At 38.3% G+C, this 19,517-nt stretch overlaps 1 protein-coding gene across 2 annotated transcripts in view; it reads left to right on the forward strand.

Moving 5' to 3' along the window:
* Nucleotides 1-19,517, forward strand: part of LOC115434131 (activin receptor type-2A) — an 89,727-nt gene that overhangs the window by 25,934 nt on the left and 44,276 nt on the right. For both annotated transcript variants that reach the window (XM_030155875.1, XM_030155883.1), the window contains exons 2-3: nucleotides 10,120-10,327; nucleotides 15,274-15,407. In XM_030155875.1, coding sequence (XP_030011735.1) covers nucleotides 10,120-10,327; nucleotides 15,274-15,407 — 342 coding nt within the window. The remainder of the gene's footprint in view (nucleotides 1-10,119; nucleotides 10,328-15,273; nucleotides 15,408-19,517) is intronic.

Here is a 19,517-nt window from a genome sequence, read left to right on the forward strand (position 1 = left end):
GTAAATATTTCAGATCTTTCTTTTGGTAGTCACTGCAATGGTTAATATGTTTCAGCTGCAACAGTGCGGATCTGATAGTGATTACCCATCATGCCTAGTGTATATAGTACAAGCCACTGGGGGCAGTGTTAGCATCTGGGGTTGATCCAGTTGGTCAAGTCTAAAATGCTGTGACATTGCATAAACTTATCAAAATGATGCAGATGTGTGCTGTAGTCAAAGCTCAAGATTCTCTAATGCAGGTGGTGTCGAACTCATCTTAGTTCAGGGCCCACATACAGGGCAATTTGATGTCAAGTGGGCCAGACCAGAAAAATAACAAAAAAATAACCTATAAATGCTATCAACTGCAAAGTGTTTGAGTGTGACAGAAGGACAATTACATAATGAAAAAGTTTACATCTACAAACTGTCTTTAAAAAAAATGTGAATGTGAACCACCTGAAATTTCTTTTAAAAAATAAGTGCAATTTTAACAACATTATGCTTCAGTTTATCATGTACACATGCACATTTCAACTTGCAGATCACAGTGGATCTACAAATGCACAAAACATTTAGTAACGTGAAATATTGTTATAATTGCATTTATTTTGCTCAAGACATTTCAGGTTTAGGTTATTTATATTTTGTGTGAAAGGATAACTTGTAAATGGAAACATTTTCGTGTAATTTAACTTTTTTTTTTTTTTACACTAAAACAATAAGAAAAATTTGGAGTTGCCATTATTTATAGGTTACTATGCTGTTATTTTACTGATCAAACCCACATTCAAACAGATTGGTTTGTATGTGGCCACTGAGCTAAAATGAGTTAAACATCCTTGATTGTCTATGATTTTTTTGTGTAATTTTTGCATTTAAAATATTCATCCCACGGGTTGGATTGGACCCTTTGGCAGACCAGTTTTTGGCCCACGGGCCGTAGGTTTGACACACCTGGTCTAATGAAATGCCAGGCTGATGATGGAAGTCATATAATCAGTCCTTCTAAAGTTTTGACATTTTATCTGTAAAACCAGGTGGACACCTTACACATAGTTATAGTCAGTTTTAATGAGCTACAGGTTGGTATCTGTCTCAGTTTGTGTGTCGTATGCTTTTACTCTGATTCTCTGTGTTACCTCAACCTAATGTGACCTCTTAGCTGCCAGACAAAAGATTGAATTTTCAGATGCAGCAGTAGATAATCAGTAATCTCCTTGAGTCACAGCATCTTTGCCAGGTTCAACATCTTTTCCATCTTCATATCACACACTCGTCTTTGACTCACCGCCTCTACTTCTGCACCCGATTGTTCATCTTTCGCACCCTGACAATTAATTTCATGTTCACGTTTTTAAGCTACAGGATGTGGAGGCTTAATCACTCTAACTAAATGCCTGAAATGTAAAATTTAAATGCCAGAGTGAATTTTCAGAGCCACCAGGCAGCTAAAGAGGGGTAGGAGTGGGGATTTGAAGCGTTTTTTCAGGAAAAAGGAAAAAAAAAGCCCCAGTGGATTGAGAAGTGGGTCGGGTGTTTAGACGTTTTGCAGGGGGAGGCATGGCTGAAATGTCCGCAGCTAAAGTAGGTCGCGGTTAACCTTGATAAATCTCTTGTACGACTGGAAGATAGAAAAGAAGCAGCTATAAAATTTTATGTGGTCATTTCTTTTCAGGGAAAGAATGGAAATTGTGTGTGGTGGGGGCCGATGCGTTCACTAAGGTGCTGCATCCATTTGACGGATTGTCCTTCCATTAGGAGAAGCAAATATTCATTTTGACACGAATGACGAAGTGGGCTTTCTTTTTGCATGGGGTGATGAATGAAGCAGCACAAAGAGTCTTGAGTTGATTGTTGGATTTCTTCGCAGAGGTCTTTCAGACTACATGAACTGTGTATGACATTTAAATAGCTGTTTGTCTTGCCTATTTACCACTGACTGACCTTCCAGCAGGGGATCAGACAATTTATCAGTTAAAGATAATAGTAAATTAATATTTTTCTTAAAATTCTGCTGTGTTTTTTCTTCTTTTCTTTTAACCCTCACACAATGATTTGACTATATGTTACTTGTGAACAGCAAACAGCGTGAGCCTCTTCCACTCATGGCTGACATTTCCATGCATGAAATATCTTTTCAGAGACAAAGAGGCTTCTCTCTTTATTGCCTCGGTGTGTGCTTGTGGGTGGAAGCCCTATTGTATGTCCTTGCACAATCGCCCGTGTAGGCTCTGCACTCAGTGACTTTATCCGCTTTAGTAAACTCCGAGCTGCGACTTAGTCAGATGATTGATTTCTCTGCTTTATATCCTTCATATCCGCCATAGTGCCGGGCAGCTCTCGTCCACCTTTGGCCCTCAGCTCTATAGGCAGCCGCCGTGCATTGTCACCTCATTTCAGAGGAGTGATTGATTTGCGCTCTTAGCGGCTGTATTCACAACGGAGCGCTGTGTTTGCAGTTCACATGGTTCTGGGCTCCTTCGTACTGACGAATAATACCTGAGTGGAGGTGTTATCAATGGAGCTCCTGAAGTGTTGCAGCCTGCCTTGGCTGACAAACAAAAGCAATGAGGTTTTTGTCTTGTGTTTTGCTTGAGACTGTGTGGAGATGCATCAGTATATTGTCAGTTTATATGAGGTTCAACATGTCTGAGTGACCACTTACAAGGTATACACTCTAAAGAACTCTAATTGCCCTCTAGTGAATATAATGGGGATGTGAGAGTTATGAGACAAAGGGAGCTAGGTAGTTAGACTTTAGCGCGGAGGCATTTAGCACCACTAAAAAACTTGGGTATATAAGAAAAAGATGACAAAATATTTCACATAACTCCTGTAGTAGTAGGGCTTGTGTTCATCAGTACACATCAGTGACATGTATGTTATTTTAATGAACAGTGCTTTATTCTTGCCTTTGGTGTACACAATAAAATGTGGCAAGTGCTGCTAACTAACTTGCTAACACCATCTAAATACAGTCACGGAAAAATTTATTAGACAGTCAAAAGTTAACAGAAACAATGGTTAGGCAATGAAGTACAAACTCCTGTGTGTATCATGTGAGTAAAACAGACAGAAAAGAAAACATGGAATGCCTAAAAGCACTGTTTTTGGCACTACAATGCCATAGATATTGATGTAAGAACTGAAGTGATTTTGGTTATTATCAAGAAAACATGGAAAATGGATAGATATCAGCTCTTAAATTAAACTCTTACGAGCTATTTTTGTTGCTATCATTATATTTGTCCAAACAAATGTACCTTTAGTTGTACCAGGCATTAAAATGAACAAGAAATTGAAGAAAACAAGGGTGGTCTGGTAATTTCTTCCGCGACTGTGCAACAACCATTATTTATTTCCAAACTTTTAAACCCAGGAACAAGGCTCTCATACACTGACTTAGGGTTGAACTCAACAAAGCAAAGCGATACTATTTAAAAGACTGAATGCATATGTATAGAATATACTAGAATGTCTTCTCACTGTATATTTTGTTAGCCACTGAGTTAGGTTTTAGCCTTGCAAAGTCAAGTCAGTTTAAAGGCTGAAATGTACAAAATTAAGCACTACGGCTAACTAGCTAACATGCTAAAATTAAATTAAATGAAACTTCTCTCATTAGCATAAACAAAGCATACAACTGTTTTTTTTCTCATTCAAATCGGTACATTACGAGTGTGGTTTATGTAACCTGATAATTTTCAAAGATGTTTAGTTCAAATAAACAAAAAATAATATTGGACAAGAGCTTTATATAGAAACATTAGATATAATTAGGTGTGTCTGTCCATTGGTTCCCCTTTGTGTTTAAAATGCAATATCATAGAATTGTTTTGACAAGGTGTAGCAAAATGTAAGGATGAAATCAAGGATGAAATGAGGGGATTTTTGTGGCTGAAGATCAAGGTTGTTTTGACACTGGATGCATCTGATTGATTTTATGGTTCTCATTAACTCTACCACCTGTTTTGCTGCCACAGAAATTCTAACAATACGTGTGCAGTTTATTTAACCTGATAATTACTTTAAAGGACATCCAACTCAGACACAAGCTAATACCAGAATAACATTACTTAATACCTTGCTAGTTTGCAAGCTCTAGCTCGAGCACTGCTCTTCCAGGTTGCACATTTCATCAAGACTCTCTACTTTGAGCCTTTGATGTCATTACTTGTAAACAGAGAGTGTTGCATTATGGGATAAAATGGGATTGCTCATAGTTTTAATACTTTTATGTCAGCTTGTTTCTGTATGTATGCTAATATTACGTCAAGTTTAGTAAGGCTGTTTTAACTGTAAAACCTGCTTTGGTGCCACAGAGGAAAAAACAACAACTCTGGTTTCCCTTTTAAAGGACAGAAATTGCACCTGAGCAGTGAAATAACAGCTGCACTGCATATTTTGTTGTTAATAAAATAAGTGAATCAAATCAAATAGGGCCTTTTGGTTTAGTGGTGACTCATACTAAATATGTGCTTAATACCATACCATCTTGCAGTAATGACTGTAGTGACCAAAAAATAATGAAATAAGTCAGTATTTGTAAATACAGGGGCAGTGTTTGCATCTAGTTTGTTCTATTTTTACATCTATCGACACACAGATATAGTTTTTGCTTCACATGTTTTCCGCAGACTGCACACTCATTATTACTGCCTGTAATGAAGTTGCTCCAGGACGAAGTGGCTTCTCCCGCATTCATTGTAAATCACTCAGAATAAAATGGAAATGCGTATGCCAAGCACCTCCGTGTAACGTCCACGGGGATCAGCGCTAGCATGGCTAATGCTGTTACACCAGAAGTGGCTAATGAGCTAACCTTCCACTTTCCGTCCGCATACCTCTCCATCATTAGCGCCTCCAACTCCCCCGAGGGCCACTGAAGGGAACGATGCATTCATCCCCATCCAGGAAGAATAGGAAGAATGGAAACCAGGCGCCATGCAACGGACACTTAAACTGCTAAAGCGCCTGATGGAGTGGAGACTCATCAGCCAGGGAGTTTGGGCCTTATTTTTAGACAAATTCATATTCTACATCATGGTATGGAAATAGCACAGGTTATCTGAGGACAGGGTCTTCTGAGGAAAACAGCTAATCTGCTAGCATTTTCTTTCGTTGCCTTAAGGTGAACAGTTTTTTTAAGCTATCATCTATCAGCACTCACAGCAAAATATTGTTATTTTTCTAAACCTCCAGATGTGGATTGAAAGTGGAAGCAAGCAACATCCTAAAGGCATGATGGGATATCTTGAAACTCATACCAAGTGCTTATGTTCAATGCAATATAAAGAGTTATCTTCTGGAGGCTCTTTCTTTTTTGTTCCATACATAGATTTCATAGCTGTGACCTAAAGGCCACCTTTTTTATTATAACCCCGCTTCTTACCTCTTTCTCTCTGCAGATTTCAGCGTCTTGCTTAAGGGCATCTTGGCAGTAGCGTTTAATAGAGAACACAAAGGCCGTTTTTTTTCTTGTGCACAAACCAGGTTTTAGCAGCTCTCGCCAGCCCGTGGATATACGTCTTGTATTCCTTAAACATTGTTTATGCAATTGAAAATTCTGAAGTGAGCGGTTTACAATAAATGCTTTGCCAGTCTGTGGAACAGCAGGGAGTGAAATCAAAACCACATGAAACCCCTGAAATGATGTCATCTTAAACGTGGGTTTGTGCCAGTATACAAGATTTAAGAGTGTGTAGGTTTGTGTAATTCCATGCCTGCAAGCACGTTTGTGCATGTTCAACCTCTTTTTTTCTTAAAGCTTCTGGAATTTGGCTCGAAATAGTTGGAATATGTTATTTCAAAGAAGAGTGTCTCATTAAATGTTTAGCGTGTGAAAAAAAAATTCATGAGGAGGGAAGCAGAAATGGAATGTACTAATCATAATGTTTTCATTAGCATATAATCACTTGAAAATGAGAATGGTTGTTTATGTCACCTTAGAATGAAAGAAGCTGTTGATATTTAAAAGGGAGCAGATCTTTCCTGTTGTACCACCATGTTTCGAGAGAACAGACACACCTTTCTTTTCAGTTTGTGTGTCATTGTAGCTGTAATCCAGTGCTAAGGTGTATTACCATCATCTGCTAGTTATAGTTAATTAGCTAGAGTGAATATCCGCTTAACTGAAAAATTCAGAATGAGCAAAACAAACACCGGTTCTAACAGGGGTGTTTTTATAACCATATCTTGTGTGAGTATAGTAGCTAGTGGCATTAGCTAGTTTTGTAGCTGCAGTATTACAAGGGCTAAAAAGGAGGGCATGGTCCAAAATCTAGCCTAGTTAGCTAATTTCAACTATAGTCTAATAAAGTAAAATAGAATAGACTTTATTGTCATTGCAAAATACCATTGTACAGTGCAACGAAATTTAGTTTTGTGCTCTGTAAGGTGCTCAAAGTAAAGTGCACACAGCCATTATGAATAAGATAATATATATATATATATATATATATATATATATATATAAATCAAGTGAATAAAATGCTAATTAGTCAATTTTTGTGTGTAGCTTAATTGTAATTGGTCTCTATTTTTGGAATACCAGTGTTTATATGATTTGTGAAAAAGAAGAGGCTGAATGAAATGACATGGTGTTCGCAAGAACTGAGCCATGAGATAAAAAGAACATTATTTTTTTGATCCTTTTACAGTGGTTATGTTCAAAATCATTGTAAATGTGCGTCAAGGGAAAACGGGTACGGTGGGATTGAAAGTGGATCAATAGGAAGGCAGATTTTTTTTGTTAGTAGCAGAATTCTTCAGTCCTGTCAGACAACTTTTTGCCTTAAGACAAAAATAAGTATCAAGCCCTGCAGCAAAAGGAAGACTTGCATATTTATATTTTTTGTTGAACTGTGCTTGTATCGAAAGTTTCCACCAATGTTTAAATTCAGTAAATTATTCACATCGCTGCTTGTTAATGGTGTTGTATCTGTATAATGAAATAATAGGAACATGAATATACAGTATGTCTCTAATTGCAGTGTTTACAGTTCATTTACCCTCCTATGCAGTAATGCAGTGTATAGATTTATGAGTTTTATGATTTGGGTATGTACTTTGCGGCCATTGACGTCTCTAGTTACCAGACTAAGTTCAAAACTACTTTCACATGAGATCCTAAGTTGTATAGTTAAGAAGGTCTTCTGTATTAAGGTTTCCTGGGGCTTTGTCGAGATAAATTTTCTTTCATATTTTTGTGTTTTCAACAACTGCGAGCCTGTTCCAGCACCACTCTCTCATCAGCCTGGACTGTTGTTTTTTTTTTTTGTTTTTTTTTTTTTCATCCTTTCTTTCTCTGCTTCAGCCATTTGCTCTCAGTCACGCAGGCAACAGTTTCCCGGTCGCACCTGTTGCTGTGAAATAGTTCAGGGCTTCAGTGGAAACGAACTTGACAGGAGAAAATGCCGTCAGCGCTGCTAGGAGGCAGGGTGACCTCGACTGCCGGTGGAGTAGCCGCCTTCCTCTCGCTCCTCCATATGCAGCTGTTAATGCTGAGGGGGCCCGCAGGGTCAGAATTAACTGTCTTTTTTACTTAAGTAGCCATTTTATTGAAAAATGCATGATCTTCCTGCAGTTAACCTCCATTATGCAAGATAAGCCCTAATTTCTGGAAGTTACTGTGCTGGAGACGAGGCTGGGACAGACGGAATACTTCTGCTCTGATGTGTGCTTTCACCAACACAGGATGATCATCTTATAAAAGGGAACATGACTATTTATTTATACTGCTCTTTATATTACATTACACAGCAATTTGAAATATTACAAACAAAAAAGAAAAGTCAGAAAGATCAAAGAAATATGATTAGGGATGGAAATTGATGAGAATTTAGCGATTCCGGTTCCATTACTTATTGATTCTATTCCCTATCGAGTCTAATTGGATTAAAATAATAAACAATAGTACTAAAGGCTTTGTTTGCATTGACCTGCTAAACCTCTGAGCTTGGTCGTCATGGAGATTATTCATATACAATAGTAAAGCAGGTTGGTACAGTTAAATGACGCAAACATTAATAATATGGATAGAACTTGGAGGAGTTTAATGTTAGCGGCTGTGACAGAGGACGCCTTCCAGAGTCACCGCCCCCTTCGCTAAGCAGCCAATCAGAGATGTTCTGCTGGTGCTGTTGAATTGGATATTGTGGTTAATTGTTTGTGCATGATGGAGGTATGTAACCTTCTGCCTTAATATAAGCTCTGCAGCTGTTGCAAATAACTGTAGTGTCGTCTTTATCGGTCAAATACAACCAGACTGTAGAGGCTTCAGTATCAAAATATGGAAATGATATGTCAGTGGTTTTTAAAGTGGGTGTCGCGGCTACAATACCCTCAGAAAATTGGAGAAAAGATAAGGGGGAAAAAAGCAAAACAAAATATAAAAAAATAGATGCTAATTTTCAAGGATTATTATGAATATACGGTGTGGAAAAATGATAGTTAATAATATTCTTACGCTAAACAAATTTAACAATTATTGTATAATGCATAAAAGTAAGAAAACACATTCTAAAAGTTAATATTTCTTGACATATTTCGTAGTATTGTCGATGGATTTACAAATGGGGGCCCTGGCCAGAAGCTAATGGTGTTTGGGGGGTCTTGGCATGGAAGAGTTTGGGAACCCCTGTGATATGTAACACATTTGACGTCATTAAACAAGAAGACTAACAAATTCCAACATGTATTTGTTAAAAACCCTGCTTCTAAAAGACCTGATTATTACTCGGACCATGAAAAGATCAGAGGTGGCGCCTTGAAACCCACTTGTTGCCCACAGTAAATGATCGTTACTTCCCCAGTGTTTCCAGGGAAGCGGAGCGAGCAGAGGCGGGCTCTCCTCGGCCCTGTCAACAGTCTAATCTGGACTCTGCGTCTGACAGGTGATGAGAGGCAGCAGCAGCAACACTAAACTGACAAGCTGTCATGCAGTCATTTTCCCTGGATATCGGTTTGCCTGTGTTCACCCACAGGAAAAAGAAGAGTTCTCTTTTTTTTATTTCGGCAGCAGGGAGAAAATTTTATGTTCTGTGCACACGTGGTCTTATACAAGCTTATTTTTGCCAGTCGCGGCTAGCTGGTTTTTATTGTTCATCTTAAAAAAAGCTTTCATTTTTCATGGGTGTGTAGACTCCAAAGCAGGAATAAATTTTATTATCACAGATGTTTTACAGCTTCACTATACCTATTTTGTACTCTATCACTATAAAAAAAATGTCCTTCCACCAGTTATTGGTACAAAAGTGAATGATGTTTTGTGATAGTGACAGCAGGAAATAACTTGCAATTCACTGTGTCAGTGGACTGTAAACCCACAAAATTTTTATTGACACTCAAGTATATGAATTAACATGTTGGGCAAGTATCTAGAAATGCATAGTATTTCCTGGAGATGATGATGGGAGTGGCTAAAGAGTGAGGTATCACACTTCCTTTCAATCTCTGGTGGGAGACACTCATATGAAGGCCTATCTCAACCACTGTTTAAATAAAAAAAGCGGATCCTTTATATCAAAACAATGACATAGTTTCTTAATGATTTTTAAAATACCATCTGAAAATTTTGTTGTTGTTGTTTTGAGATACTATGTTGTTGTTTTGAAATGTCAGGTTGTTGTTTTGAGATGCGAAGTTGTTTTGAGATGCTAAGTTATTTTGAGATGTTAATTGTTGTTTTTCGATACTATGTTGTTGTTATGAAATAAGTTGTTTTGAGATACTAAGTTGTTGTTTTTTGATGCTATGTTGTTGTTTTTCGATACTATGTTGTTGTTTTGAGATGCTATGTTGTTTTAAGATGCTATGTTGTCGTTTGGAGGTACTATGTTGTTTTGAGATGCTAAGTTGTTTTTGTGATACTATGTTGGTTTTAGATACTATGTTGTTGTTATCAGATGCTAAACCATTGTTTTGTCATGTGAAGTTGTTGTTTTGATATCCTGAGTTCTTATTTTAATAAGCTCAGTTGGTGTTTCGTGATAATTACCCATTATTTAGAAATATGAAGCCTCTTATCTCCAATAATTTATCTAATTATAAAATGCACCTTTTAGCCACTAAGTTGTACCAAGTTGTAGAAGCTCCCTGTTCATGTTCTCCTCCTCCTCTTCCTCCTCGCCTCAGGTGCCATCCTGGGACGCTCCGAGACGCAGGAGTGCGTCTACTACAACTCCAGCTGGGAGAAGGAGCGCACCAACCGCAGCGGCATCGAGCCCTGCTACGGCGAGAAAGACAAGCGGCGGCACTGCTTCGCCACGTGGAAGAACGTCTCTGGCACCGTGGAGGTGGTGAAGCAGGGCTGCTGGCTGGACGACGTCAACTGCTACGACAGGTACGAAGATCATTGGAACTTTAGAATTTGCACTTGTGTAACGTTTGATCTGGAGACCCACTAAAAATGTACTAAAGATCTCGTCTATGAATAATAAGAGCGGATTTGTACTTTATGAACGCTACCATCCACATTATCGTGTAATATTATGATGTAGAGATATCTGACCAATCACAGTTAGGGTTTTTAAATTTATTGTTCAAAACTTATCAATATTAAATACTCAATAAGAGAGGATGTGAACACAAACACACGCCATTGACCTTCCTGTCATAATTTTAGAGTTAAATTGTGTTGAACATATGACTTAGTGAAAGCCAACAGCTCAAGCTGCCACATATTCAGATCACTACCTCTGTGGTGAATAAAAAAGTAGATCCTGAAAGCCCTAAAAACACAGCAGGTATGTTTTACACAGTAAGCAGATGGAAGGGTTAAACTGCTCAACTGTTAAAAGGAGCTACCTTTATCTTTGTGGTTTTTACAGTATTGAAATGATGATATATATTTGTTTTTCTGTCTCTTTTATTCATATACAGCAAGAAAATACAGAAAATATGTGCACAGCCTTAAAAGACGCACAAAAAACTGAACTAAACGTGTTGTAAAGGTTAAAATCACTATTATATTAACAAAACGAACAAAAATAATCAACAAATTGAACAAAACAATCAAGAAAATGAATGAAATAATCACCAAAATAAAATTAAAAAAAATCAGCAAAACAAAGTAGTCGACACAGTGAACAAAAAAGAATGAAAAAATCAGCAAACTGAACAAAAAAAACCAAAACAATCATCATTCATTCAACATCTTCTATAAACCAAAGCGGCTGATTTATTTACTTATTTGTGACCATCTACACTTAACATACCTTTGACCCTTTTGTTCAGACATTATGACATTTATTGCATTAATTTTCTGATGTTTTATCCCAGATTTCATTCAACACATGTCAGATGTTTCTAATTATTTGTGCTGCTTCTTGTCATGGGGTCGGAGGTCAAACTAAATAGTCACTTTAACCTTTACAACACTTTTAGTTCAGTTTTTTTGGGTGTGTTTTAAGGCCGGGCACATATTTCCTGTATTTCCTTGTATGTGAATAACAGAGAACTGAGAAATAAACATGCATGACCATTTTGACCCAGAAAAAAACAACAAAGCTAAAGGTGACTCCTACTACATGCACTTTTAACAGTTGAATTTTTAAACTTTTTTTTAGATTTTATCTGCTACTGTCAGCTTAGAACATATTTAGTTGAGTTCTTCATGTGTCTGCACATGTTCAGTGTTGTGCAAATTACTTCCAAACTATAATACATCACAGATTACCCAAGCAGCAATTAAATTATGGGCAAAAAGTGGGTTGTAATGCAAGCACTATTGAACTTGTACCGAGTAAAATATTACTGAAAATTGATTTGTAATGCTTTACCCTACTTGCATTTAGTGATGTCCCAATCTGGATTTTTTTGCTTCCTATCCTATTTTTTTTAGGATTAGTTTTGCCGATACCGATCCAATACTAACTTTTTACAGTGAAATTTTGATTTAAATTTGGAGTCATTTTTTACACATTATTATGCTATTATTTTACTGGAGATTACAATTGGGCTGAATGTGGAACCTGAAGTAAAACAAGTATGAAACCTTTGACTCTTAATAACTTCAGGATCATTTTTACATTTTGCGGGGTTTTGGCCCATGGGCCGTATGTTTGCCACTGCTGTAGCGCGTCTGTGGACAGGTCCGTCCACGTATTACATGGGGGTGCATTCCGTGCTGTATGTTAGGTATGAGCACATCAGCGGGTTACTCACGGGTCAGTCAGTTTATTTGTGAGTCGGGTCAAATAATTCCACAACAGCCCCGCAGACTGAAAAAAAGCCAACTTGCGCATCACTATCGGACCATAAAGTGAAACTTATAGACGCTTTACTAATTCCTTTAGGTCTCCCGCTGTTGTGCAGCTAATTTTCCTTTTCCCTACCTTCGTAAACTTTAATTTGAGGGGGCAGGACATTTCTTTGTGCCCCCCCCCCCCCCCCCCAGACCCGGGCCGGGTCTCACAATTAAATCCGATACGATCTTCTAAAAAATGCCAGATTGGCAGCCGATACCGATCTTTAGATCAGCAAAAAGTAATCCATTACTGTAATGCATTACTTTTGTCATGCATTACTCCCAACACTGCACATATTCATATAAAATGCCACCAAAAAATCTAATCTAGTGATATAAAAATGTCGGTGCCCCACAAACGTATTCATCCCTTCCCCCGTACAGAAAAGGAGCATTTTTATAACTATAGTACACTGAACAGAAAGCAGCCACACAGATCTGAAGAACAGGACACATTTTCTACAATTTGACTTTGATTTTAAATGCCCTCAGCGTGCTTCTTCATCTGAATGTCTCACACAATGCTCTGCTTCTAATTACCTCCGATGAAGTCTTTGTCTGAGCTGCCTCTAAAGAGTGGATTCAGCCTTAATGTATGTGTCCGTGCATCCAAAGAACAGAACAGAACAGTAGGCAGATATTAATAGACGGTATTATTCTAGTTTGTTCCTTTGCTGGAGCATCAACCTGGCATGAGATGCTGGTTCGAGCCGGTTGGGCTTGTTTTCCTTTGATTCCTGAGCGATAAAGTTGCTGCAGATTCTTCAGCCCGCACAGTTTGGGTACCTCTGCTCAGACGGCGCCGCCTCGCCTCCCCAGAGAGGCCAGAGCAAGTCGAGGGCGGCTGCCACTTCCTTTGGCTTTTATCTGATGACTGTGTGAGTGTGAAAGAGAGAGCGAGTGTGTGTGTTTGTGATTGTTTCTGCTCATGTGTTTGCATGTGTGTGTGTATATTAGCGTGTGTAGGAGTTATTTTATAAATGTTTTTCTTTCATGTCTTCAGCGACGGCGAGGGAATGGAGAGGAAGGAGATGAGTGCATGTTTTTTTTATGTTTTTTTGCTTGTGTTCTTATGCAAGTTTGTGTGTCTGCCTGGAGCTCTGGATATGGTTCATGTGTGTTTGTGTGTGCTTTTTAGAAATACTTTAATGTATGTACTTCTGCAGAGTTTTCAGTATCCATACTTTACTCGAGTATCTACTTTCTGGCAAGTTTTTTTTTTTTTTTTTTTTTTTTTTTTTTAACCTCTACCCCGCACGTTTTACACAAACATCTGTACCTTCTTGAATTTTCACAACAGGCTCATTTCTTTAGTTACAGCCTCTTAAACCCAGTTGCCCCCGGCAGCCACAGTTACGTCTGTGTTACCACGGCAACGCTATGCGACACTAGTAGCAATATATACATCCACGTGACTAGAAGCACGTCAGCTGAAAACTCAACAAAACTGAGTGTCAGACAACAGAACACAACCCAGACAACAAGCACTTAAATGTACAAATATCGAAGTGTATGTCATGAATAATTTAATAAAACAACAGACCAATGAGACAAACTTTACAGCGCTAAGCTAACACTAAAGAGATCCAGCAGTGCAAGTATTACTTCTCTGCTGGTAAAACTCATTGAATGAGAAAAAGAAGAGCAAAAATAAAGCATCATGAAGCCATTGTCATGAATTTTGTCGTACCTTTGCTGTTTTCTAATCACAATTTGGTTTAAACGAATTAAACTTCTGCTATCGGCTAATCCATTGTTATGTATTTGAAGAGAATGACTTTTACTTTTTATTATTTTGTCCTGTGCATCATTATGCAGCTTCACAACAACAAGAAAAGCACTCGGAGAGCACAGACCTCCGCCAAGACAGATCTGCCCCCCCACCCACCCGATCACCACCAAAGTTTAACCATTTGTTCCTTGTGCCAGTATCAACATTTCCTGAAAATTTCCTGAAAATCCGTCCATAACTTTTTGCGTTATCTTGCTAACAATCAAACACACAAAGCAAAGTGATCACAATACCTCTTGGCGGAGGTAATGATCACCATAAAAGAAACAATAAAACAAAAACAGCATAACCAGCAACAAGTTGAAAAAGACATAAAAGGCACAATATGATGAAAAAGATTTTGTTATTTAGAGCTTATTTCATTCACTTTGTTTCATTTTATTTAATCCATAAAGACCCGATGCTACTTTTGTGGCCATTCCCAAATGGATTTTCTCTGTATTGAACCTTTCTTAAGTGATTTATCACCGTTTATTGTAAAAAAAATCTAAATCTTGCCAAGTGTATTTTTCTCATTTCAAGTCCAAATATCTCATCACGCTTAAAATAAGGCATAATCACCTAAAGAGTAACTTTTCAGCGAGATATAAGAACTTATTTTTAGATGATAGATCTTGAGAATCTTATTTCAAGAAATCTTACCAAGACAATTTTCACTTGTTCCATTAGCAGATTTTTTGCTTAATTCAAGATTTTTTTTTGCTTAATTCAAGCAAAAAAAATCTGCCAACGGAACAAGTGAAAATTATCTTGGTAAGATTTCTTGAAATAAGATTTTCAAGATCTTTTGTCTAAAAAAATAAGTTCTTACATCTCACTGAAAAGTTACTCTTTAGATCATGTCTTATTTTATTTATTTATTTATTTTCCTAAACCCGCCACCACCCCTCCTCTTTGGAGGACAAATTATTTTTAATTACAGCTCTTGTTTAAGTAACAATCTCCAACTTCATATTGATATGTTCATCCATTCCTTGCTTGTATACATATACATACAGTAGAGGGAGGGGTCTTATAGCCCAAAATGTACAGAGACAGGACGAGACAAATCAGACATAAGACAAGACAATGGGACAAGCCAGACAAGACAAAAACAGTTAGTGATTACATATGCATAATGATATCATGTCTTATTTTAAGTGGGATGACATATTTTGACTAGAAATGAGAAAAATACACTTGGTAAGATTTAGATTTTTTCCAGTGTGTGCTTTTGCGTTTTTAATTTCCACCCCCTTCTCTTTTGCAGTAACGAGTGTGTGGAGAAGAAGGAGAGCCCTGACGTCTTCTTCTGCTGCTGCGAAGGCAACATGTGCAATGAGAGATTCCTGTATGCCCCTGAAGGTCTCCCGCAGAGCCAGACGCACCAGTCCACCGCCTACAGTACGTTTTTACCCTCGAGGCTTCTACCTGCATCGTCCAGTGTTTCCACCTTATTTTTATTGCCGCTAAAGCCCCAGCCCATTTTCCTTTATTAGTGCATTCTGGTTCAGTTTGGTTATGTATGCAACAGCAGTCCAGAATTTGGTTTTTGGATGTAGTTTGACTGATAGAATTCTAGAGGAAGACTTTTCGTTTGTTGGTTGTTTCCATTAAAACATGAGACGCGAAACGCACACAAACAGACACGAGCTGTTATGTAACATTCATCAGTCCCTCCAGGAAGTTCCAAATCTGCGAATGCAACAATTAATCCGAAGTCAACCATCCGTTCATCCATCCATCCAACTTCTGCTCAGTCTGCAGCATCACATCTTCCTGGAGGGAGTGATTAATGTTTAAACCTGACATAGTGCTCTCTGCATGAAGCCTAGTTTCACTTACTGGTATATTTTAAGGCACAGGGGCTTTATATAAATGCACAGTGTGAAATTCATGCTCTATAATGGTCTATGCTGAATGGTGTGTATGCATTCGTTAAGAAAGAAAATCAAGCAAGTTGGATTATGAACGGATGTCTTGTATTTTTTTTTTAATTAAATATTCAGTTACTGTTAAAGTGAAAGCTTTTAATGCCACATGTTGCTTAAGTGCTATTTGGGTTATAGTATTTTATGCAAAACTTTAAGGAATCTTGAGGTCCTTTCATGAGAAAATTGCCTATAGTAAAACAATATAAAGTTTTGCATAACATTGGATCACTTTATTGTAATATACAGTCGTGGAAAAAATTATTGGACCATCAAAAGTCATCAAAAACAATGGTTATGCAATCAAGTACTAACTCCTGTGTGTATCATGTGACTAAAACAGACAGAAAAGAAAACATGGAATGCCTAAAAGCACTGTTTTTGTCAGTACAATGCCATAGCTACTGATGGAAGAACTGAAGTGATTTTGGTTATTATCAAGAAAACCATGGAAAATGGATAGATATCAGCTCTGAAATTAAACTACTATGAGCTATTTTTGTTCTTATCATTATATTTGTCCAAACAAATGCACCTTTAGTTGTACCAGACATTAGAATGAACAAGAAACTGAAGAAAACAAGGGTGGTCTAATCATTTTTTCCGCAACTGTATATGTGTAAAAAGTTAGAAAAGCGTCCAAAAGCTTAAACAAAATGTGCTGAATTGAACAGGGGACCAGCTATATTGTCATTAAATCTGGGAAACAGTTTAATTTTGATGCTGTCCACATTAGTGTTGCATGAATCTGACCTAAATGGAGCCCAAAATGCACTGCCTGCTGAACTTTACTCTTATAGTTGTAGGGAAAACCCTGTTGCAGTTCAGAATGTGAAACAAAAGTTGAAATAATTAGGTAGATGTATAACTTTTCATTTAGCAAGTTTAAAGTGCTCGATTGCTCAAATGTGTCACTAACTATATATTATGGCACTAACATAAATCATAAATTAGGCACCCGAGGGTAATGTATGTTTCATGTAGCATGCTGGCAAGTCACAGACACATGTTATGTGTCAGCTAATAGATTCCTCAATGTGCAAGCTAACATAAATAATAAAATGGTTAGCTAAATGCAATGCACTGTATGTTTCAATGAGCAAGCAAAAATGAGTATACTGATAGATTTTTGAAGTACAAATAATGTGTTTCTCAAATGCTGAAATTGACACATAAATGCTAAAAACAACTAGATTGTTTAAAGAGTGAGCTAAAAATGACTATGGTAATAGATTGCTGTTTATTTGCTCTAATAGATAATGGTTTATTTGATAGTGACAGTGCACATTCATAAATATAGCTGTAAATGCCTCACAGTTATCCAAAAAGCTATTTTTCATACTTAGTTCTTGGAGAGACCTTACAGAGTCACCCTTAAAATATAAACAGAAGAATAAAATTGCAAAACTTTGTGGATCATTTATAGTAGAGTTGCGGCGATAGACACTTTAATATAATTACTTGTATGAAAAAACATTAATTTGATCCTTAAAATCAGAATTTATGGGCTATTAGAGAGGTACTTAAGGATATATGATTGTGCTCCAGGGGGTGAATCAGATAAAAAAGGGTGGGAACCACTGTTTGTCTGCAGTGCAGACAAACATTTCTCTGACAAAACACCCTGAGGGCCCCATGGGTGCAGCTGGTGCAGCCCCACCGGCCCCTTCCCCTCACTGCCCTGTCTGCCTCCACCCCTGGGGATGGCGGCAGCAGCAGCGGCGGCGGTGGTGGGCGTCCGCGGCGACGGCTCTGTGACAGCGCCGCCGACTCAGGCTGTCACACCTTGTGATGGGTGGACGGGGCTGAGCCAGCAGGCGTCACACAGCGACTCCTGCAGGGGTCAGGCACAGTTCAGGGCTCTGTTATTTTTGGCAGGCAGATTACGTTATGTCACGAGATGGATCTGCTAATCCCGCTGCATGTGTGTGTGTGTGCGCGTATGCGTGTGTGCATGTGTGTGTGGATATGATCCCTAAGCGCAGTGGCAGTAAGCAGGGTTAGTGCTGCACTTAGAGATGATGTAGCACAATGTCAGGCCAATCAGGCTGCTCCGTGCTTCCTTTGTCCTTCCGGTTTTCTCCCTGACAGTGCTCGTATTCCACTGTAACACTTCATATAACTACAAAACAAATAAGTTTTGAAGGAGCATCTGTGGCTCAGGAGGTAGGAGGTGTGTGTCAGGAGGAGTGTCCTTGGACAAGACGCTTCACCCACCACTTACACTGGTGTATGGATGTGAATGAGTGTTTGGTGGTAGTCGGAGAGATGGCCTCCACTAGTTTCCATCAGAACGACTACTCTTACTGCTGCATTTCTTTTTATATCATCTTGAGATCCAGCAGTGGGTTTTGTCCTCTGTAGTGGACAAGTGTCACAGCTTTACTTAAAAAGAAAAAAACAAAACAAAAAAAACCCCTGTCCACTGCAAAGGACATTCCATAAAACAAAAAAAAAAAATTATCTAAACTGTTGCATTATGCTGTTAACAATCAAGGTAGTTATTTAATGTAAAAAAGTCAAAACTTTGACTTACTCGGTCTCAAGTCTCGGTCATAACTGGTGGCTGAAGCAATAGATTTATCACAAAATAACTGGATTCAAGTCACAGTTACTAGAGTGAATAAAACCTGAAGACTAAACATTAATCTAGCAGTGAAAAAAGGACTACTGTTAACTGATACGAAACGAACTGCTGTATCTTAAAAACAAATTAAAACGCAGAAACTACCACTGCCCCTAATGTAGTGCAGGAAACCCCCCCCCCCCCCCCAAATCTTAAAGGTTCATGATGATTGTCTTGGCACAACATGGGACCATTGACCCTTTAAGACTTAAAGAGTCACTAACAACCATAAGCATCTACTGATGTAAACTCTCTAATACCTATTGATCCAACAATTCTATCAATACGTGAAAATAATTGGTGTAAAATGCAGTTTGTCGTCTTTTCATGGTCATCAGATATGACCCATTTGGATGTTCAGAGGCTCTATAGCAGTGGTTCTTAACCTGGGTTCAATCGAACCCTAGGGGTTCGGTGAGTCAGTCTCAGGGGTTCGGCGGAGGTCAAGACACACACTCGACTCATTAGTCGGGTGTGTGTGTCGGGCTAGGTCTGTGTAAACAAACGGCTTCGGAGACTCTTTCTCTGATTGACATCCAATATACGCGGTGTATTGTTGTTGCTTATAGCACTACAACACATCCGGAAGTGTTTATAATCTCTTCCACTCGTCTGACGATGAATTATTTGAGTATTTTCCACACTGTTGTTATGACTTTTGCTACTTCCTGTTAACCACGGAGGCAGCCATGTGTGGCATTTGTTTACATTTTTCGGTCACCACACTGGTCAGTTACAATCGTGTGACGACCGATGCACCGTGGCAGATGGAGAAATCGTATTACGCTAAAGCCGAGCTAGTGCCATAATAAAACAACGATCACAAAAATACTGAAGGAGTATAACGAGAACTTTTTTTTTTATACACTACATGCAATTATCTTTTTTTATGTCAAAACTGCGTGGTTCGGAAAGTTCGGAGCGAGATGAAATGAAAACCAGGTTGACCTGACAGCC

The sequence above is a fragment of the Sphaeramia orbicularis genome, chromosome 2 (assembly GCF_902148855.1).
Source record: "Sphaeramia orbicularis chromosome 2, fSphaOr1.1, whole genome shotgun sequence".
Taxonomy (NCBI): domain Eukaryota; kingdom Metazoa; phylum Chordata; class Actinopteri; order Kurtiformes; family Apogonidae; genus Sphaeramia; species Sphaeramia orbicularis.